Consider the following 22,190-nt stretch of genomic DNA (forward strand, 5'->3'; position numbering starts at 1 on the left):
GATCCATGTGTTGATAGAGGTGTGCAATAATCACACGTTTATTATAAATGAGACATTCCCCCCAGTGTGCTCGTGTGGATTCAGTTTTTAAATCTTATCGCCGCGCACAGGTCTGTAGATCAGCGATCAGTCAGAGGTGATGCTGCAGCGGCAGACAGTCAGTGATGATGAGGCTGGAAACGACGTGAGAGGGACGCTGCTTCTACACCGTATGTGTGTGTGTGGCACTCATATTACGAGGAAGTCAAGAAACTGACGAAAATGGACGACATATGCATGGCTGTGCTCGGCGGCTTTTAACCCGTGCGGACGACGAAAATGGGATCTGTGTCCTCATGTCAGCGTTCGTGGAGATGGATCGTCGTATCTGCACTAAAACAACAACGGACGCGATGCTAGCTTGCTAGCTGCTCTTTGATGTTTGTTCCTCCGACAGACAACCGTGCTAATTTCCGATTCAAAACTTTTGAGTCGTCTCGCTTCGATTTTTTTTCACCACTCACTAACCAGCTTAACTCGAACCGTCAACTTTACCGGGTGACGTTTAGCGTGTAGCTACGTTAGTTAGCTGACTTTGGAAGTAGCTGTTTAGCTAGCCGAAATTAGTTAAGCTAATTAACATAACGTTAGCAAAAAAAAAAGGGGAGTAACGTTTCACACTTTTACGTGACAATAACTAACAGGAGCCGCTGAGGTTGACAGACAGCGGGTAAGTCGCAGTAATGATGCTAAGCTGTTGGCATTTATTTGTTCTTTCAGAGGAACAAAGTAGTTCTCACCGGTAGCTTTACAATTTGAGCATCTTCAGTTATGACGTTACAGATAAAACTGTATAAAAAGTGCTGTAGTAGGTATTGTTCACATCTAATCTTCGCTTCAAATGCAGATAATCAACTTTACTACCTCACTGGATGATGCTGAGGAAAGCTGGTGATATTTAAGGCAATTTTTTTGGGTTAGTTTTACCAAATCAATGTCCACTGAGACTGGTTCATTTGTGGTGAACATGTGTTAAACTAGGGCAGCAGTGTTGGCTAGTAAAACCTCTGTAGGTAGTCTCTCTTTTTTTTTTTTCCACGACAGCCTCATTAAGTGTAGCTCACAACTGCCAGATATGCGTCTGTCCTCGTTCCTGGCCCTGTTCAGGCCTGCTTTACCCCTGATCCTGGGGCTGTCTCTGGGCTGCAGTCTCAGCCTCCTCATGGTGTCCTGGACTCAGGGGGACACAGATGACTCCTGTAGGGATGAACTGGGCAATGGCAGGCTGTTCATGGGCAGACGGGACGCCCAGAGAGACTCAAGAGATGGAGCTGGAGATGAGGATTTCCAGCCACGGATTGTGCCCTATCACAAGGACCCAAACAAGCCACACAAGAAAGTCCTCAGGTGGGTCTTGATGGGATGTCTTTGCGACTGATCATATTACGCCAATGTCCACGGATAGGCTCTTTAAATCTATCAGAAGCATGACTGTTTATTTGACTGTTTGTCAACTATTAAACTAATCGCAAGCTATTTGGTTGATCATTTCGAGTCATTTTCCAAGGATAAAGTGAAAGTTCTCTTTTTCCAGCTTGTTAAATGTGATTTTTTTTCTATTTTCTTTACTCTCCTACGACAGTTAACTGAACATCTGTGGGTTGTAGACAAAACCAGACGCGTCATCTTGGGTTTCAACACACCATGATCGACATTTTTCACAATTTTCTGACATTTTATAGACCAAACAACTACTCAACAATCGACAGTTAATATAATCATGAATTTTTAGGACTTTACTGAAGAGGATTTCAGTGAAGACAAACACGTGCAACAACTGACTGTTTTTTCTGTAAATTAAATGACAGATTTAGACACGCGTCATATTACTTGATGTCTAATCAGATTTGTCTTAAGAAACTAGAGACGATTTAAATCAAGGGTATTTACGTTTGTTAATTCTCTGTTTAATAGGCTTATTCCTCCTCTGCAATAATCTAAATGCACTGAGTGGGATGTAAAGTATAGGTGGCCAATAGAGTAGAGATTCTATCTGCCAAATCCCTTCAGTAGCTCAGAAGTCAACACCAGACCTGCTGACGTAAAAGATTTCATCCATTGTTTTCCGTGATTGCTCATTTTTGACTGGAAGAAGATTCACATAATCAGCGTGCTTTATTTGCTACATTTGTTTTTACATCATTTTGTTTTGATGTTCTCATTTGTGACTTCCTCTTTTTCCTCTAGAACTCGATACATCCACACTGAACTGGGCATCAGAGAGCGACTCTTGGTGGGCGTGCTGACCTCTCGGGCCACCCTCAACACGCTGGCCGTGGCGGTGAACCGCACCGTCGCCCACCACTTCCACCGCACCTTCTTCTTCACAGGCCTGCGCAGCCCGAAGGTCCCTCACGGCATGAGCGTGGTCGCCCACGGTGATGACCGGCCGGTGTGGCTGATGTACGAAACGGTGCGGCACCTCCATCAGCACTACGGCTCGGACTACGACTGGTTCCTCTTAGCCCAGGACGACACTTACATGCAGGCGGATCGTCTGTCGGAGCTGGTGGGCCACTTGAGCGCAGGTCAGGACCTGTACATGGGCAGGGCGGAGGAGTTTATTGGTGGGGAGGAGAAAGCACGCTACTGCCACGGGGGTTACGGCTACCTGCTGTCTCGCAGTCTGCTGGGCCGCCTGCAGCCTCACCTTGACACCTGCCGAAACGACATCCTCAGCGTGAGACCTGATGAGTGGCTGGGCCGCTGCATTATTGACTACCTGGGTCTCAGTTGTGTGGAGGTGCACCAGGTAAAAAAAAAAAAAAAACACACAGAAGAGCAATATCTTTAGCAATTTAAAGCACTTTTTATACAGTTTATCCAGGACTGTTCACGATGCTAATGTGTCTTTTCTTTATCGATGTTTGTATGACTCACAGGAAATGACCTACAGATACTTTGAGCTCGGCAAAAACGCAGATCCGGAGCGTGAAGATAGCGCACCGTTTAAAAATGCCTTCACAGTTCATCCTGTATCTGAACCTAATCTCATGTACCGCCTACACAAACGCTTCAGTCAGATTGAGCTGGAATGGACCTATCTGCAGATCCAGCAGCTGCAGGTTAGTATGACGTTACAGGGGGTTTTTCACACCTATAAACAACTAAAAGTTTTTCTGTGTGAGTCATATCTGATGGGATTAGTTGTATGTGAAAGCATACAGTGTGCAGTTTCACCACCACACCTCCTTTAGAGCCAAGGCAGAAATTCCTGTCTGATACAATATTTATGCATGTCAGGCAGCCAGAGGATAGAGTGTTTTGCTCAGACATGAAGTGTTACATTCCAGTGTCATCTAATTCTGAATATGATCTGCTGGAGAAGTCTTATTATGTCGTTGAAGAACCTGCTAATGATAGTGGATTACAGCTGTTCTGACTCGACAGTAAATATAACTTTACACCACAGAGACATGTCTTTACGCAGTTTACTTCCTCGTTGGTTTTGGTTTTATATCTGACAAATTTTCTGCGTGTTCTCCTCAGACGCAGATCAACAACCTGAGCGACCTCACTCCAGAGGGTAAAGCCGGGGTCACCTGGCCGATAGGAATCAACCCTCCCTTCAAACCCAGGACCCGTTTTGAGGTCATAAACTGGGAGTACTTTACAGAAGAGCATATTTACTCCTGCGTCGACAGCTCCCCAAAGTGCGAGATGAGAGGGGCTGACCGTGCCGACGTGAACGCAATCCTAGAGATCGCAGTCGAGCGTCTCAACGAGCGCTACCAGCCGCAGCTACGCTTCCGTAAGCGACGTCTACTTAACGGCTATCGCCGCTTCGATCCCACGCGAGGTATGGAGTACATGCTGGACCTGGCGCTGGAGGCCTACACCCAGAAGGGCCACAGCCAGGTCATTGCTAAACGGGTCAACCTGCTGCGACCTCTAAGTGCAGTTGAGATTATCCCCATGCCGTACGTGACAGAGGCAACACGGGTGCAGGTCATCCTACCAGTCACGGCCCAGGATCAGGACTACGTTGGGAACTTCCTCGACATGTACGTGATGAACACTCTGGACACCCATGACAATGTTTTATTGACCTTCTTGTTCATCTACGATCCCTTCGATGCACAGCGAGTCAGCCAGACTGATGTGTTCGCTAGCATCAAGGCTATGATCGGGGAAGTGGAGAAGCGCTACGGAGACGTGAAGATCCCCTGGATTAGTGTGAAGACTGAGGTGCCCTCACAGGTCAAGCTGATGGACATCATCTCTAAGAAGCACCCTGTGGACACCCTCTTTTTCCTGGCAAGCGTTTGGACAGAGGTCAACGCTGACTTCCTGAACCGCTGCAGAATGAACGCCATCAGCAACTGGCAAGTCTTCTTCCCCATCCACTTCCAGGAGTACAGCCCTGCTGTCGTGTACCGCGACCAGCAGCCCTCTGCCGCCTCCTCCTCTTTTGCTTCTGAGTCGCTACGAGACGGCCACTTCGACCGGCACGTCTTTGACGAGGCTTGCTTTTACAACGCAGACTACATGACCGCACGGACCAAGATGGCGGCGGACATCTTGGACAACGAGGAGCTGCTGGAGAGCATGGACGTGTATGACATCTTTGTCCGGTACTCAGGCCTGCACGTGTTCAGAGCGGTAGAGCCGGCGCTGATCCAGAAATACGTGCGGCGAACATGCAACCCACGCTTCAGTGAGGATATCTACCACCGCTGTGTCCTCAGCAACCTGGAGGGTCTGGGGTCACGCTCGCATCTAGCAATGGCTCTGTTTGAGCAGGAGCAGGCCAACAGCACATAGAAGCCTGGACTGTACCAGAGAGCGCTGGGACCTCACACATCCTGCCCCGGACTAATGGATACTGAGGCAGGAAAAGGTGAATTTTAACTTTTTCAACCATGTACTGAAGCTCTCATCCTTTTACAGGGTGGAAAAAGGTCAGGATCAGCTAACAAAGCAGCACCGTTTTGCTCAAGGACTCTTCAGCAAAGCAAATGAGTGCTGATACCTCAGCTTAAAGTTGTATCCTGCAGCTGGAAGTCTCTCTGCTTGGTACCGAGCAGGAAAACTTCTGACTTACGAGTCTATAACTTTAAATCTGTCTAGACGGTGATGAATTGTGAGTCATGGAGGTGTCACTTTGCACAGCTCCCTGAACGGACCTACTGAGGAGCTCTCACTTGTATTCCTGCCGCATTCTCAGAGGAGGCGAGCAACAATATTTATACTCAAAGAAATATAGGAGGATGTGTGTTGAAGTAATAAATAAACAAAGGCCTTCATTGTTAATAATTAACTGAGAAAAATAAGTTGAGCCATAAGTCTTCCTTTGTGGAGATGTTTAAAATAATACTGGAGACAAGCTGAAGCCATTGGCTGCCTTTTCTTTAAGATATGTTCTTTTTAAGAGGTATTAAAGAGTGATATTTCCGCTCAGAGTCGCTTCTTCATTCATACTGCTGAGAGTGTGTAAAAGCGCTCGTTTCAGTCTCATTAGACAAAAGGCAACTGTTTACAGGATCTGCATGCAGCATGCTCGGGCAGTTATTCCTGGAGGTATCTGTTATCTGCTTGGCAGAGCTGAAGAAAAGGCAATATGGCAGAAACATTTTGTGGTCAGTAATGACAGCGTGCTCACATTCACAGTCATACATCTTGCAGTCTTCTCAGTTTGCCTAAAAGCTTTACTGCAGCGCCTGGAGGCAGTGAACAGTTTGTTCCGAAGCAGCCTGCCCCGCCTCGTCTCCTCGCATTAAGTCAGTAAATCTCCACCCCTGCCCGGGCCTCCCTCAGTTTTCTGTACACATGTGTCTTTGGGGAGAGAAGTGAACCCAGTGCCAAGAGGGAGGGTCGTGTCTACCTAGGCGAGGTCCGCCGTGGTATGGGTGGTTTACCTTCATCAGGCTGAATGGCTCGCTTCACGCTGCCTCCTCCCCTTCCTCCTCCTCGCTGAAGGGGTGAGACTATTGCATCCACCTTAACCTCCCTCACCCACAAAACGCCTCCATGTGAGGGTGGTCGGCTCGGGAGAATAGCGCAGCAGCAGAGTGAAAGAGGCTCTTTCTGAGGTGGGAGCGGGGCTGCAGTCAGCGTCGCAGCGCTGCCGAGACTCGCAGTGGAAAGGCCTCCACCTGCTTCCTCGTGGTGAGGTCAGCGAACAATAAAATGCCTGTGTGCCGCCTCTGAAGAACGCAGGAATCCACACGTGCTCGCAAAATTTAGGGTGTTTTGTCAGTGAAGGGTGATTTTCATGATTCCACAGCTAAAAGCAGCAATCTGAGGGAACATTTATGATATCATGAAAGTCGACTCAGAAGTAGGAGAGTGTGCATTTGATGATAGCCATAATTATGGAGGTCATGTAGACTGGGCTCCCCGTGACCACATGGCAAGAATACGATGTTTTGATTGCAGGGGTGAAAAGAAACGCCTTTCCCAATGCCTCGTAATGTCACATCAGCTCACGCAGTAAACAATTAGCCTGCCGTGCAGAGAGCAAGGCTTAAATAATGTATGTAGCAGCGCTGTGGCTACATCAAGCTCAGAATTGCACCTTTTTTTTGGACTATTATTAAGCAGTTCAGAGATATAATTGGATTTTTGAAGCAGAATGATTCATAATTTATTGCCTAAAATATTTATTAGCTGAAGTTTGCAGAGATTTCACAGCAGACATTTTAAATCCTGATTGAAATTGAGAAAAATCAAACATATGCGCTTATTCGGGGATCAGAAGTGTATTTTAGGCCTTGGAATCAGGGTGCTGTTAAGGGTATTGATCTGAATTAAGAAAATATGGAAGAAGCTAAACAAAAATGGTGATAATACACAAAGTTAGCTTCGTTAGGTGTGTGATCTCTAAGTTTGTCAAACAATATTTTAATATAGTAAATTCTAAGAGCAGGGTCACTTTTAGTTTTCTTCGCTTTGTGGATTTAAAAACAAACAAAAACCACAATACAACCTTCTTCAACTAACAGAACGACCAAATGTCTTGCCTTAAAGAGCCCATATTATGCTTTTTGGGCTTTTGCCTTTTCTTCAGTGAGTCGTGTCGGTGTTTTTTTGTGCATTTTAAAGGTCTGCAAACCTAAAAGTTCACACCACAGATGAATAGCTATTGATATTTCACTAATTTTACCTTGTTGGACTCTGTTCCATACGTGCACAAGAAGTCCTTTTGTTCCATTACTCCATACAACACATGTTCACAACACCTGCTAAGCGGCGAGTCTGCAGCTACCTCGAACAAACAATGAGCTGCTGACTCAGTGTTCGCCATTATGTCCTCGCTAGAGTCGCTTCTGTGAGAGCCACATCCCTGTACCATAGACTGTGTGTAAAAGATGGATGTGGCCTCTGAGCTCTAAAAGTGAAGCTAGCGCAGAAGTGCCTTAGACCTGCTTCCTTTCTGATGGCCAGCAGGGGGCGACGTCTCTGGTCCGATTGTATAGAAGCTTATGAGAAAATCACCCGACTTCCTGCTTGATTTGTTACCTCAGTTAACATTTTACTAAAGCGTTTATGGTCACAATTGCTAGTTTTACGTCTCCTTTCAGTCATCAGGTGTTTATTTTGTAAATTATGGTCCAATTTAGAGTAAAATAAATGACAAAACATTGTATATTTTAAGGCAGTGTTAAGATCCATCCCTTGCTTATGTCTGGTTTTTAAAGACCAAGCTGTCAAATGCCAAACTTGAGATTTCAAAACAGCAGCCCACAAACCAACTAGTGACACTGCAGTCGCTACGTCTAGGTTTTATATACAGAAAGATTAGGGATTACAGTACGTAACCAGCATTGCCTTGCTGTTGCTGGCCAGCTGGGCCGTTTAAAGAGACAGGAGCCAAAATCTGCACTTCAAACGGGCTGAGAAGAGGTGATACAGCAAAGTTCTGTTTGAACATTAGAAATCAATCAATATGTGAACACATTCTAGTAGAGCCCAAAACTACAATTTTAAATAAATGAATGTGCATAATGTGAGCTCTTTAATTCCTGTGTGTCCATATACAGTTTAGCTATAGGTCTGTGTAAAGCTGTTCAAAGTTGTGTAGCTTTAAGAGGCTCAGTTTAACACATTAATATGTAAATTTTTGCAGCAAAGCACAAAAGCCTTCAAATCACATCAAGCTCCTGTAGAAGGAGCTGATCCAGTGTTGGCACACAACCACGGTGTCATGAAGGTGAAAAAAAAAGACACTTTAGATGTCATGGCATTTACAAACTTTGGCAAGCGCTTCTTTATTTACATCCAGGCTGTCTCGCAGTGTCACAGCTCTTTTCCCTTTTTCTGCAGAATGTAATCACCCAACAAGTTTTTGCTCTTTACAGATACACAGTATTATGTATACTATAATCTTCCTGTCGGTGACCCTCTGACAACAGTGTAAACAGAGAGAAAGAGCAGCTCCCACTCTTCAGAAACACATGCAGGGTTCGGGACAAACATGTCAACAGTATGCCAGGGTTTAGTAACAGAAGACACAGTAGTTTGTTAACATCTTGTCAGGTTATTCTGATGTTGTGCTGCTCAAAGCTGAGGAGCTGCAGCTTCTAGTTTCCTCCACAAGAGGGTGGTAGTGAATCGGCGACAACAATCTGAATGCCCTGGCCATACAAAGAAAAATCACTCCGGGTCAGACACAGGACCGAGATACTACCTATGACTACTGTTTCTCCTCTACAGAGTGCAGTTAATATAACTTCGTCCTAGTAACAAAAACACAGCTCAGAAAAAATCACACCTACAGTTAGTTGCTGGTAGGGCATGTCATTTTTGGCAAAAAAGTTTCCAGAAGGCATTTCGACAAATGTGACGAGTCTCGCCACACGGACTGCTTATGCCAGCTTCGTATATTTACACAGACTGTCCCATCGGATGTATTACTTAATGTCCATGGAGCATGCATAGGTCATCGTGAAAACGTCCAATCACTTTTCGTGTATGCTGGGATAATAAAGAGGGTCTCACCCGTGATGAAGAGAGTCCCGACAAAAGAGTTACAGCACAGTGCAAAGAAACCCCGAAAAGGTTCCATCTAGAAACTGCAGAGAAAAAAAAAAAAATCCTCCATCTGACAGAACAACATATACATACAAGTCAAGTGTCATTTTAAAAAAAGGTGTAAAATGAGATCGGTGCAGATTATATCATGTGTTACAGCTACTGAGACTGAAAGTGAGGGAGGTCTCTCTTTGTTGCAGCTTCCAGCTCCCACGATAGACATGGGATGGACCTAAAATAAATCACCCTGACCCAAGATAGCACACAGAAGAACACTAACATTCCTGCCCTACTAATCCAAAACTCATGGAGCTCCCATACTGCAACATGTAACTGGCCCACCCCGCCTCCCCGAATCCCCCCAAAACAAACACACACAGATAGTCTGTCGTATACTGTACAGTTGGCCCTCTTATGGGGAACAAAACATATTTACATTCACATCTCTAGAAAAGAAAAAAAAAAACAACTTCATTTTTCTTTTTTTTGTGTAACGTAAAAAAAAAAAAAAAAATCACAGAAATGGACAAAAACCCCACAGACCTGGGCTTAATACGTCATTGGAATAACAGTTTTAGGGGTTAAGAAAAGCAATTTTGTCTCTGAAGCTACGGTTCAGATTCATCTGAAAAGGGCATTTTTGCAATTTAAACCCAGGTCTGGATCTTTGCCCGCTTCCATTTCAGTGATCATGTTCTCTTCTTCTTTGTTGCAACCTTTGGTAACACCTTCAGGACATTAACTGGCAAAAGACTACACGAGAAAGAGGCAGTGAGTGACTTTGACAGAAGAAAATCAGTCGACAAGGCCCGACGCGGTCGTTGTTTTGCTATGATTAATGGAAGAAAAGCTGTTTTCCATGACGATCGATACTTGTTTTACTCCTTCATTCGAACACTATAAACAGACACGGAGCTGATAACACTTCAAGTCCAGGTAACTAATACTGTTAAAAGAGTTTTTCTTTTTTTTTTCATGTTGAACGAAACACACTGGAGGTTGAACGGAGTCCCACCCCCTCTGGGTTTAGAGATCCTCTGCAGCCACCCCATGTGTCGCGCTGTAATCTCCACGTTGCTGGTGTAATTAATCAACCTTTCAGAAACACTCTCCTAATGAGAACAAATAAAAACACACACAGCCACGCTTAGAATCACACCCCCACCCAACCCCGATAATAAAAAAAAAAAAACATATTTGGAGAACAGAAAATGTAAAGACTCATCCAGAGCGCCGCGAGAAATGACATTTCTGTCTGCTTTGAGATGAGAAAACACAGCGGCGTGTGTGTGTGAGTGTGTGTGTGAGCAGCCGGTCGAGAGTTGCAGAGAAGGAGTTTTCTAGTGACGTATTTACAAAGCAGGAAGTAGGATCGACTGAAAACATGCTTCTGACGTCTTAACAGTCCTGCACCAGAGGAGACAAATACCCAGTGGACGCATATGTGCATCCAGACCGGACCTTCATTCATGCTGATAGCTGCTGTCACGGGAAAACCTGCTCAGTGGAGTTTGGTAGCTTTACTCAATACAGTCATGTGAAAAAGTAAACTGAAGTTGTTGGCTTTTCTTGACATAACTGTGTCTATAGATAAATGTGGATATACTTGAATCAGCTTAATCATCAAATATCATATGTAATATTGCTTCATGGTAAAAAGTAAGTACACCCGTGGCACCAGAGGCTAGTTTCGCCCCCTTTTAGCAGAAATAACCTTTTGTTTTGTCTAATTGCCCACCAGTCTGCCTTCAGTTGTGAGATGTTTGAGGGTTTTCTCGCCTGCTTCAAATCCCCCCTGCAGCATTTCAATGGGATTTAAATGTGAGCTTTGATTTGGCTATTCCACAACCCTCCATTTCTTCTTTTTAGGATATTTCTTGGTGGATTTGTTATAGTGTTATCCTGTTGAAAGGTTTCATTGAGGTTTCATTTTATGTTTGAGTATTTTTTTTTTGGATATGAGGCAGAATTCACAAGTTGTCCAGTTCCTGAAGCAAACCCAAACCAGCATCAGTATGCTTTAGAACTGGTATGAGGTTCTTCTCATGAAAAAGCTGTCTTTGGTCTCCATAAAACATGTCTACGGTTACTGTGATAACGCTGTCTTTGATCCATCTGTCCACGTTACTCCAGAAAGCCTGATCTTTGCCTCTATCTTCACTGGCAAAATGTATTTCTGCTCTAATGCTCTTCTTGGATGGCTTTTTTTCACGGCCTGCCTCCCCTGCAGGTCAAATTTGTGTAATCTCCGTCTGATTGTAGACGCAGCACTTTGACATCAACAGATTTACCTGCAGATCCTGTGATGACACTTCTTCTTTTTGCATTAAACGCTCTGTTCTAGGGCTGAACTTTCTGGGGTGCACAGTCCAGGACAAACTGTCAGTCTTTGGAAATCTGTGCAAACTGTGGATGGTTTTTGTTACAGTGGAACGATTCATTTAAAATCATTTGAAGACGTTTTTAAAGCTCTCGAAATATAAGTTACTGGAACCTGATCTGGAACCCCTGCTTCTAATTTGATTGATTTGAAGGTGTATTTGATTCACTGAAATTATGAAATTGACTAAAAATATCAGTTTTATGTGTAATTAGTTGAGTATATCATCTTTATCTATTGGATCATCGAGGACCAAATGCTTGCTTTTCCAAATATGTCAAAAAAGCCAACAGCTTCTTACTTTTTCACACTGCTGTATTAGTTTAGAGGTTTCACCAGACTTCACCACTGACGGCCTCACACACACATCCAAACACACACACACACACGGCTCTGAAATCGGATGCAGAAATTCAGGAGGGCCTTTAGGTGTTGCGGACCGCTAAGGCCTGTTCCAGCTCCTGTCTCCTCTGCTGGATCTGTGATGGGGAGAGGAGAGGGTAAAAAAAATATTATCACGTGGACATGTAGAAGCAGAGGAAGTTGCGAAGTGAGTGTAGAAGACAGCGAGGGGCCCCAGTTTGTCACCTTGCAGTAGAAATAGCGGCTGACGGCCTCCTGGGACCAGGGTTCGTGGTAAAACGCCGCCCTCCTCTCCTCTTCAGGGTTCCCCACTACGTCTGTCATTAACTGCAGCCAGACAGGAAGCACAATCACTAACACACATCGAGTGTGTTGGCTGTGGATGCAGTTTCTTTTCAGGAATTCATGCATATTTTATTTGCTTAATAAACAAATTGTAGTTTATAAATTGCAGCAAGAAATGACAATGTTAGTTGATCATATTGTAGCCTCTGGGGGGCGCTAGTTTGGCACGTGGCTCGGCTCTTTTCTTTTTGAATATGCCGCTAAGCAGTAATTACAATAAATTAGTGCATGTTTGGTTACTTTATGTTATACCCAGACGTGTAATAAAAATGTCATCATCTGCTCCCTCCATTTACGCTCATGCTGCATTTTAGTTTCCACTCCATCCGGCGTGCAGAGGATGTTCTCCACATAATGTAAAGGAAATGGTGTTTCATGTGGACTTTAGGAAATCAGAGGAATGTGCATATAAATAGTCGTATCGAACCTTAAGGTCTCGGCTCTGGGATTTGAGCCAGTCCTGGATGTAGCCCTTGGGATCTCTGGAGAAACTGAGCATGAAGTCCCTCTGGATCTTCAGCTGGTTGATGGACTCGATGGTCTCATGGATCTGGGAAAAAAACGACAATGCAGTTCAAAAAAATGAATGAAATAAAACCACTATAGTTGTTTTTTTTGTATTTACAAACACAAACACACACTATCTCATGAAAACAGTGACTTTGTGCAACAGCAGAAGGAAGCCAGCTCAGGAAAGATGACTTTGGTAGATCAATGAACAAAAAGACGAGTCCTAACCAGCTCTCGGAGACAGATAATGTCCTCACCAGCAGCCTTAAGCAAGACACTAACTTCTCTAAATAACAATATGATTGATATGTTGCCGGCAATAAACAACATTTGCCGTAAAACAAGTATCTCCACAATATGCAATTTACCGCACTGTCATTTTTTAAAGACGGCACAAGTGACAGTGGAGGAAAATGCAATAAGCCTCTACGACGGCAAAATATTCTCTAAACTAAATCATAGCTCTGTGTTTATGTGCTGCAACTTAAAAAAAACAAAAAAAACAACACAGTTCCCTCATAAAAAGGTGTCAGAAGTTATTGAGAAGTGTTGAATTTTAATTTTAAAGGTCTTTAATATTTTTTCCAGCTGCAAAAGCTGGTATTATAATAAACTTGTGAGTCTGTTCGTGTTTGTCACCACAGCAAAAGGGTCTAGGTCTGTGTGAAAGACGCAGTCATGAAACCTTACAAGTGCGTAGTTGAGATCAAAATGAAGGCCGAGGTTGAAGATGGTGTGGTCAGAGTACTTACTAAGGGGTTAAAACACGAGCATGCCGATTCATTTTTATCATTTTGTGCCTTTCTTTGTTAGTCGAGAGAACCAGGTCAGCAAGTAGATGAATGACAGGCAGCAAATCCAGCTGGGAGTCAAACTCACTGCTCTGGGCTTTAGAATCCATGTGGTCTCTCCCTCTAGATACTTTCTAAAATGATTTATCCTCTGAACCCCAAAGCCCACCAGTGGGTTTAAAAGGCACATTGTCTCTAAAAAAAAAAAAAGCACCAAATGACACTATTTATCAGAACCAGAAACTGTAAAATCAAAGAGAATCATTGGATTGAAGCAGTCCTTGAACTACTGATCTGTGATGTGCTGTTCCATCAGAAAACATATTTCCTTTTTATTTTATTTAAAAAGTGGCTAAACCTGTACCATTAACATGAACCAGATTCTGTGCTCCTCGGTGTAACCGTGAAGACATCCGTGACTCATCTGTGACCAGCAGTAACGTGACACAAATTCAGGGACTTTTCAGCTGAAGTGCAGGCTGTGTTTTTACAGAGCAGATAGGAGACAAGATTATAAAGGTCTGAATTTAATTTGGTGAACACCCTGAACCCTGCCAGCGTAAGTGACATTTACAGAGATGAAGTTGACGATTAGATTTTACCGTCTCGCACCGTGAACGTTGTGCGTGTGGGCTTCTAAGTAAAGATAAATCAGACAAACAGCGTGTCACGTACGCAAACGTAAAATGGCCAAAATGTTGATCGGCTGGAGAAAAAAAAACCTGAGTAGAGCGAGAAAGCTCTGTGTCCACGCATGAAAAACGCAGGTGTGTGGTCAGTGTTTGTATTTAGCATCACAGCAGAATGTATTTCTGCTGTTTTTTTGTCCCGCCCTTCCTTCCTGCTCAGCCACTGCAACAATGTCAGTTGAAAAGTTAAAACGAGTCTGTGAAACATAAATCTTGCTAAAACATTAACGGCTCCGACATTTAACACAGTCAGGTGTGAAATCCACCTCGAGCGAACTATCGCAATAAAAATGCTCCTTTATTGAATAACACACAGTAAAATTAGCTGTTTTATCACCGCGGTGTGACACGGACCAAGCCGATAGAAAGATAGAATCAATTGAGAGAGCGTCCTCGGTGATGATGGTGATCACACCTTGTTGTCGAGTGAAGCAATTTCCTGCTGGTTGGCGGTGGAGAGGAGGAAGCTGCTCATCTGGCTCTTCAGAGGGTCTTCGACCTCCACGTCGATGTCGTAGCAGGCCGTCTTCTTCTGGTCGTTGGGGTCCACGCTGGAGGACGGGCGAGATTGGAAAGAAAGAAACAGAAAATTAGTCATTGACAAAAAAAACAAAAAAAACAAACGGTGAAACGTTAACTTGTGCTGAAGCAGCTCAAGAGACATTCTTATATCAGTCATTAAAACTGAAAACAGAAACTCAGGATTGTCTTTTTTTTCTTAATGAAAAGCAGCTGTTGTATTAACTTAAATTTTTCAATCTAGCTTATATGTTCACTTCTGTTTTTTTTATTACCTTAGTTGTATGTCTTTATTGGGAAGCACTTAGTAATGTTGGTGCCATACAAAAATGTTGATTATTATTATTTCAGAACACAGAGAGGGAACTTCTGATAAATCCTTTAAGGAAAATCATCAATTGGTGCATGAAAGCCACTGAATGTGTGTCCTGATTTGATGTTTCTTTTCTTGATTGGTTTCTTTTGTGTCCTAAATAATACAATCTACCAACCGACAGACAATACTAGTATGTAGTGGTTTCAATTCTATAATAATAATTTTGTTTGGTCTTAAAACATTCTGTATTATGTTAATAACGAAGCACATCATTTTGTATGATAAAAAAGCTTGAAGAAACAGTTTCAAAGTAAACAAAACTCCACTGTACAAAGCTATTATCTTTTGGAAAACAGCACTTTTTTCTTCAAATGCGCGGTTTTAAAACATGAAATACAAGCACTTATCTGTAGCTCGTTGTTGTGCTGCCTATTGCCTTATGTGCTGACCAGTGAGTTTGAAAGGCATGTTTTGTTTGTTTTTTTTAATTGCTAACATTTCATTACATTTTATATGAGCGAGAAAAAATACAACAACTAATCGGATATTCAACTTTCCAAGCTGCCAACAACACTCAGGAACCCAATTCAGCTGAACTGCAGGCCGTGAAAAAAGCAGAGAGCATACAGAATATAGAAACGACAAATTATAAATGCATATAGTCAAATATTGTCATATTATATTATATATATTGTATTATCGTAGTATGTAGAGTCACCATTTTGTTTTCCTGTTTTAGTATCACCTGTGAGCACTTGGATAAACACTGTATGTATTAATTGCAGTTTTGCTTCAGTTTTTAGAAAACAAATAAAGAAGTTCAACGTTAGTTTTTTCTCTTTTTATGACTGACGGCATTATAAGCTTCTCATACTGCACACAACATCTTTTTGAATTCTCTCTGACTGTAGCTGTGGCTGTGCTGTTTCCAGAGAGGTGCAGGACTTTATGTTGGAGTGAAAAATGAGCCAACAATGAATAAAAATGTAACAGGAACAAAAAAACGCTCCAAGGCTTAAAAGAGAAACTCTACCTGATAACATGGTTGATGACGATGGGGTCGGGGGGCAGGAGGAGGTTGGTGAGGCGCTGAGGGATCTCAGAGAACTTCAGTCGAGGGCAGTCGAAAATCTGCATTAAGGGTGATGTTCATGTTAAATACCTTTAAAGCCACAATATGCTGATCCCAAAAAACACATGACTGTAGTACAAGACAGATTTTTTTCATATTGCTCAGGTTGTACCAGTAAATTTGTCAGCAACTATTTGTAGCACACAGAGAGTCCCACACCTGCTGGAAGTACTTGTCACAGTTGATGTACTCCTTGTCATGGGAGTCCTGCAGCTTGTTGGTCTTCACGTACTGCCAGAGGGCCTGAATGATGCAGGAGCGAGTCTGAGTGTGAATGCCAAGCAGGCGAGCCAGGCGAGGGTCCAGCTTAAACTGGGGAGGCTGCGGAGACGACATAATCGCATTACCACACTTTTTACGACCGCCCACATCAGACTCTTTACATCAGCTGGATCACATCTCACAGCCTTATCACATTCCCCCCGGCTCGGAAACGGATGTCAGGTTTGAAATGGAGTCTTAAATGCACCGTAATGTTCCTGTAGGCTGGCGGTTATCAGCTTTGTGAGGCCTGCAGGTTGTCACTACTACAGCTGATTTCATGGCGGGGATCAGTCACACAGTCGTAACAGAGGAGAGTCTATTTCTGGAGCGCGTTAGACGGCGCGGCGCCCTCACCTGGTAGTCCAGCATCAGCAGCAGAGTGCAGCGGACGCTCACGTCTCCCGGCCGCTTCACCTGGAAGCCGTCCGTCTCCTGGGTGGTGGGCGTGCGATGCCACTGAAAGTCCAAACACAGAGCACATATTAACCACACACTCAACCTCAGAATAACAAGTGTATTTGTTAGCTTCACACTTCATTATCTGTTTGTTTCACACGTTTTTAATCAGAATCTGTAATTAATTTGTGCTTTAAAAGTTTCCTCAGGCTTCTTATTTGATCCTAACATAACAGAAAAACAGCAAGATTTTAGCTTTCTTCTTGCTTCATGCTGGGAAGACACATATCCATGCACCAATTACTGTTTAGCAACTTTATAATCGAAATCCGATCACACTTTTTTGTTGCCAGACTGTCAGACTTAGCCAAGTTAGCTGCACGGCCAGCTTGGGAAGACGATGTTGGTTCACCACTGTGACCCAAGCTAAAATATCTCCACAACTGTTGGATGGATTGGCATCAAATTTTATACAAACATTCATAATAAGCGCAGAATAAATCCTTGTGACTGTGGTGGTGTGCTCCTGACTTCTCCTCTGAAATTTGTGGCTTGAAGTGAACAACTGTTGGAAAGATTGTCATAAAACACACGTGGCTTTCAGGATGAATTGTTTTTGGGTCTTTTTGAGGTCAAACTTATCCAGCACCGGTTTTTGACCACACATACAAAACTTATCACACTCCTATCAGCCTCAGATGTAGCAACTGTTAACACACTGAACTAAGACAGTGAAAACAGCCAGAGACATGATAAGGGACAGACTTTCTACTTAAATAATTCTGAATATACTCTCGGAATCAGCTGAACCAGGAGACATCCAGCCAATTATGTGTTGCATGGTGTCATAAAGCTATGCATATGTGGAGTAGAACGTGGGAAAAAAAACGCTTTTTAAACCTTATTTTGGTTTAAAGTCATCAAACTCTTCATCAGATTGGACCAGTGATTGTATATATATGACCTAGTGACCACTGAAATTGCAGTTATGACTTCCTCCTCTTTCATTTAGATAGGGGGCTATTTTTATTATCCTTGAGTGCTGAAACTTCCTGTAAGAACTTTGGTATAAATCTGCTACCAGGACTGCAGAATCCGAGTCTTGTTTGCTGTAATTCAGACTGCAAGTAGGTGGAGAATCTGCACAATTAAATATGTGCAAAGACAGAACACTGAGCGGCATTGATGTTGATCGATAGCACTGAGCTAAGTAAGAGATTAAATTTCTGCAAACTAGCCATGCAGTGTGGCGAGAAACCAAGATAGCAAAAGGTTAACTATGAGGCCGTGTGGCTGAATGTTATCAAGCAGCAGGAGCACACGATCAGCGGAGACTTAGAGCGAAATAGCAGAAAAACTGAATACTAGCTTGGCAGATAGAACTATTTCCGTAAGATTCTGCGTTTTTGTCTTTGTGTTTACATATTTCAGCCTCATATTTCAACATCTAACCACAGATGTTATTTACATCTCCATTTTATCTTAACTACTCGGAAAGTGAAAAGAAAAGCACTTTAAAACGCTATCTGCAGCACAGTGAATTGGAAAGCCATACAGAGTAACATTTTCCTGCAACCAATGCCTGACTCAGAACAGATTAAGCACTGATTGTACCTCAAGGTAGAGACAAAATTCTTTTGATGGAAAATCATTCAAAGAGAGGCATCTGAGTGCCTGGCTAAAATACCCTCTTAAAAAGAGGAACCTTGAGAAGTCATAATTTTCACTCTGAAACTCCTGAAGTGGGTTTTTCAGCCAGTACATTTTTGTAGAGATACAAAGTGAAGGGCAGCTATGGGTTGCTTTTAATAAGTTATTTTCTCCAGCTCTCTCATCTGCATGTTTAAACAACCTTGTATGTTGGAAATTCAAAAAATACTCCATTCTACTGTTACAGAAAATCAATTTATTAAGGAAGAGAGAGGGCAGTCCACTCTCTCAATTTGTGCTATTTTGCATGTATCCGATGGGGACGTGAATAAGAGCAGGTTAGCTGGGGTGATCGTAGCTCCAGACTTAACCAGACAGAACAAAAAAAAAACCCAAAACATGTTTGGTGAACGTATCTGCTCCGCTTAATCAAGAGGCTGTCACTGACCCTGACTGCAGGCCTAAAGAGTCCGACTCACCGGTTTGTGGAACACACACAAAAGCCCTGTGTGGGTAATAGACGTCATATCAAATGAAAGCATTGACCAACAAAGTGACCATCCGCACTTTGTTGAGCTGTGAATGTCCAAATAAGATGAAGAGACGCATCAAAGATACCGTGCAGCTTGTTAAAGAAATTGTTCGACAGTTTGGAAAATGCACTTATTAGCTTTCTGACGCGGAGTCATGTGAAAACATCTTCTCATATCTGTTTAATATGAAGCTAACGTAGCTTAGCATAAAGACCGGAAGAAATAAACGGTGAGCTAGTCTGGCTCGATCTAAGGAGGTGAGGTGCTGGAAAGACCAAAAACATTTGTCAGAGGTTTGCCAGTGAGGGTCACCGGTGACAAACTTTGTCAATAATGACAAAATTGTTGGAAAACATGATTACTGGCGGTTTACTACCACAGTTTGCAAGAATTTTAGGCTTCTAGCAAACCTTTGGGACATTTGCAGCAAGGTCATATTTTGCTAATTCAATTTTGTGTGAACTTGTGATGGGTAATTTTGTGGGAAATGTACAAGAAAACAGTTGATTAATGGTATTTTTGCAGCAGTTTGTAAGAAATTTATATTTTTTATAGTTTCTAACACATATTTCTGTGAGCTTTAGTTTAATTTCTGTGTCATCTGGCCACATAGGATTACAAGACACTGCAAAAACATGTCTTCCTGTAACACATGTGGATCATTCCATCTGAATTTGAGGCTATGTGTGAACAACAGAAACTATTGAAATTAAAAGCCTGAAATGTTTAATGTTATTTTGTCGCCATAACATTGATTCAGAATTTGCCATGCTGGACGAGTAGATTAAAAATATGTCTAAATATAAGTTAGTCTAAATATGAAAAAAGTCTTCATCCTTTCATTGCACATGAACCAAATAAAATGACAATACAGAACTTAACTGGTGATGTTTTGAATCATACGTAGTTGGTGTCACAATACTACAAAATAAAACAAATAGAACATTTCTTAATATGCAATATTTTGTCACAAAAAAAAAGAAAGTGCTATTTGTTTTATAACAAGCTGTTCCACAAAATCTAAAGTACTGGTAGATAATCCAAAATGGTTCTTAAATTATAACCATATATTAAAAATAAATAAATAAATAACCCAGGTGAGCTGTTCACGTAAACATCAGTCCCATTGCTATAGTTCTTCTTCATATGGAGCTGTTTCTCTTCTCCTGGGCTTCCTTAGACTAGTTTAAACATTTCCTATGTGCACACAAATCAGTCTTACAAAGTCAGTATTGGTCAAAGTCAGACAGGACACAGAACAAATCCGGCTTTCTTACTCCAGACTGACATTCTGCCTGATGCCATTTGATTAATCTTTCTAAAAACTGATGTGGAAAAAAAAACAGTAAGCTGTGGTTTTATGGGGGGTTGTGTGCTGAAATATTTCTTGACTTCCTGGAGTCTCCGTTGGCTGCCTCATTGTGGCAAATTCACCAAAGGACACACATGAGAGTTGTATCAATTTTCTCATTAAATTCTTGGCAAGAAGGCGAATAAGCTGCTTTAACCAAATGTCGAGCTATAATATTAAGTATCTGGACGGGGACCAGTTATTGTTGTTGTGTTCTTTTGTTGTAACTCTCGAAACAAAGCAGCATCCTGTTTCACAGCAGGCGTTTTGACTCGTCATCGCAGGAAAAGCTCAGGCGTAAATAATAACATCTTAAGTGTCACAGGAAGCTATTTCAGCGAGCTGGCATGTGGAATATCAGGACCTCCCTTAAGTGGAGCGCTGCCATCGCTGATGTTATTAAATACACCTGTGCTTTTGCTGTGACGACGCGTCAGAACTCCTGCAGTGGAAAAGGTCCACTGGGGCAGAGTTTCAGCTGAAATACATTTTTCACAGCAGATATTTTGAGTTGTTGATGCAGGAAAAGCACAGGTGATGCTAATTTTGTTAACTTCTGCTGCATGATCCACAGCGTGAACATATTTGCTCCTGGTTTGTTGTTGTTGTCATTTTATAGCCACATAGCAGACCAATACAATCATCGGAGAAGTAAGGTCGGCTGCAGTGGGTGCAAGGACGGACACAGAGGTTAATAACGCTAAAAGTTTGAAAAGAAGCTGTCTAATTTATATTCTTTTTAATTGCAGTTGGTAGCCGGCCAGCAAAGCCAGCTCCTGCTGTTCAAAACTGTACCAACGCTGTATCCCGAGCCATCGCCATCCAAATAAATTTCACCTCTCCACTGGGTGTGTGTTTACTGGCTACAGCTGTCGTCCTCAACAAAGACAACAGCCTCACTCTCTGAGTCACCTTTCAAGACTCTGAGTGCTTCTTCAAAGGTGAACATCTGCGTTTTACACTCACAGTTTGATCTCAAAAAGCCCCTTTCAGACATGCGCTCCTTCCTGTTGATCGGACGGCATCTCAACGTGTCAGTTTCATATCCAAATAAGTGCGCTGCTCTTTTTTCGTTAAAAGTTGTGATAGCGATCTTAACAGGTCAAACCTGCTAACATTTGTGTGTCACTTTCAAAATGGCAAAAAGCCTTAACTTTATTATTACCAGGTAGGTGAACACAAACAGCAGTGCTTCTAATTGTGAGAAGGCTTTTTCCACATTTCAACACCAAAGAAACAAAATAACACAGTTTGAAAATCACCAAACACCTTCTCATTCACATCTATTACAAACTGAAATGTCTGTAAAATTCAGCAATAATAAATCCAGCTGAAGTTTAGCTTTCTTGCTTTCAGCTGTTCCTCTAAGTTCATGAAATACCTGCAGCCTCATACAGCAGCAGGATCCATGTGAGCATCTCCAAAGTGGGAGAGATGCACACATTTATGCACAACACAACAGTAACTTCATTGATTACTTATAATTCTAAGTTACCCTTGACATGGAGACAGGATTGATTGGATCTAATTGACACTGTGTTATTGGATATTCTTATTTTACTGCTCAGTTAGATTATCATCACACAGACATTTTCAGTGTTTAGGAAATCATAAACTGAGCTGTTAGTTCCTTGCTCTGAATTTTTAGTTAATCTTTTGTTCATTCAGTACATTATCATGTGTTATACAACATTTAATGTATCATCTAATCTCACATCTGTGGCAAAAATCACACGGCAGCTCTCTCCTTCTTTGTTGTATGTTTGAATGAAACCACAAGGAACATTCATGTTAAAGTGACCTTTGTCTGACTGAAAGAATGCTGTTATTTTACCAGACAAACGAAGCAGCAATGTTACACATCCCATGTCTGAAAAGGGCTAAATTGTTAGAATAATCAGAGATTGATTTACTGTAACCCAGCAGGTTTGTTATATGC

General features: G+C 42.4%; 2 protein-coding genes across 8 annotated transcripts in view; one reads left to right on the forward strand and one right to left on the reverse strand.

Moving 5' to 3' along the window:
* Positions 1-162: 162 nt before the first annotated feature.
* Positions 163-5,439, forward strand: chpf2 (chondroitin polymerizing factor 2). Of its 3 annotated transcripts, none has more exons than XM_008290317.1 (5): positions 163-709; positions 887-1,386; positions 2,227-2,791; positions 2,922-3,104; positions 3,529-5,439. In XM_008290317.1, exons 2-5 carry the CDS (start codon positions 1,115-1,117, stop codon positions 4,801-4,803), a joined length of 2,295 nt encoding a protein of 764 aa, XP_008288539.1. In that variant the 5' UTR covers positions 163-709; positions 887-1,114; the 3' UTR covers positions 4,804-5,439. The 3 variants fall into 3 exon arrangements, with proteins under 3 accessions (XP_008288539.1, XP_008288540.1, XP_008288537.1); XM_008290318.1 differs by having other exon boundaries at positions 1,084-1,386; XM_008290315.1 differs by having other exon boundaries at positions 163-1,386.
* A 2,780-nt stretch (positions 5,440-8,219) lies between these two features.
* The window catches only part of smarcd3b (SWI/SNF related BAF chromatin remodeling complex subunit D3b), a 52,340-nt gene continuing 38,369 nt past the window's right edge, over positions 8,220-22,190 (reverse strand). For all 5 annotated transcript variants that reach the window (XM_008290323.1, XM_008290325.1, XM_008290324.1 and 2 more), the window contains 7 exons: positions 16,676-16,777; positions 16,217-16,378; positions 15,959-16,056; positions 14,506-14,641; positions 12,528-12,650; positions 11,981-12,082; positions 8,220-11,871 (listed from right to left, as the gene is read on the reverse strand). In XM_008290323.1, the coding sequence (XP_008288545.1) occupies positions 11,818-11,871; positions 11,981-12,082; positions 12,528-12,650; positions 14,506-14,641; positions 15,959-16,056; positions 16,217-16,378; positions 16,676-16,777 (777 nt within the window). In that variant the 3' untranslated portion in view covers positions 8,220-11,817. The remainder of the gene's footprint in view (positions 11,872-11,980; positions 12,083-12,527; positions 12,651-14,505; positions 14,642-15,958; positions 16,057-16,216; positions 16,379-16,675; positions 16,778-22,190) is intronic.

This window comes from Stegastes partitus, unplaced genomic scaffold, assembly GCF_000690725.1.
Source record: "Stegastes partitus isolate 25-593 unplaced genomic scaffold, Stegastes_partitus-1.0.2 Scaffold666, whole genome shotgun sequence".
Taxonomy (NCBI): Eukaryota; Metazoa; Chordata; class Actinopteri; family Pomacentridae; genus Stegastes; species Stegastes partitus.

Coding starts and splice junctions, on each gene's coding strand:
- chpf2 (XM_008290315.1), top strand. CDS start 1,115: ATGCGTCTGTCCTCGTTCCTGGCCCTGTTCAGGCCTGCTTTACCCCTG. Junction 1,387..2,226: donor CCACACAAGAAAGTCCTCAG/GTGGGTCTTGAT, acceptor TTTTTCCTCTAG/AACTCGATACATCCACACTG. Junction 3,105..3,528: donor TGCAGATCCAGCAGCTGCAG/GTTAGTATGACG, acceptor TGTTCTCCTCAG/ACGCAGATCAACAACCTGAG.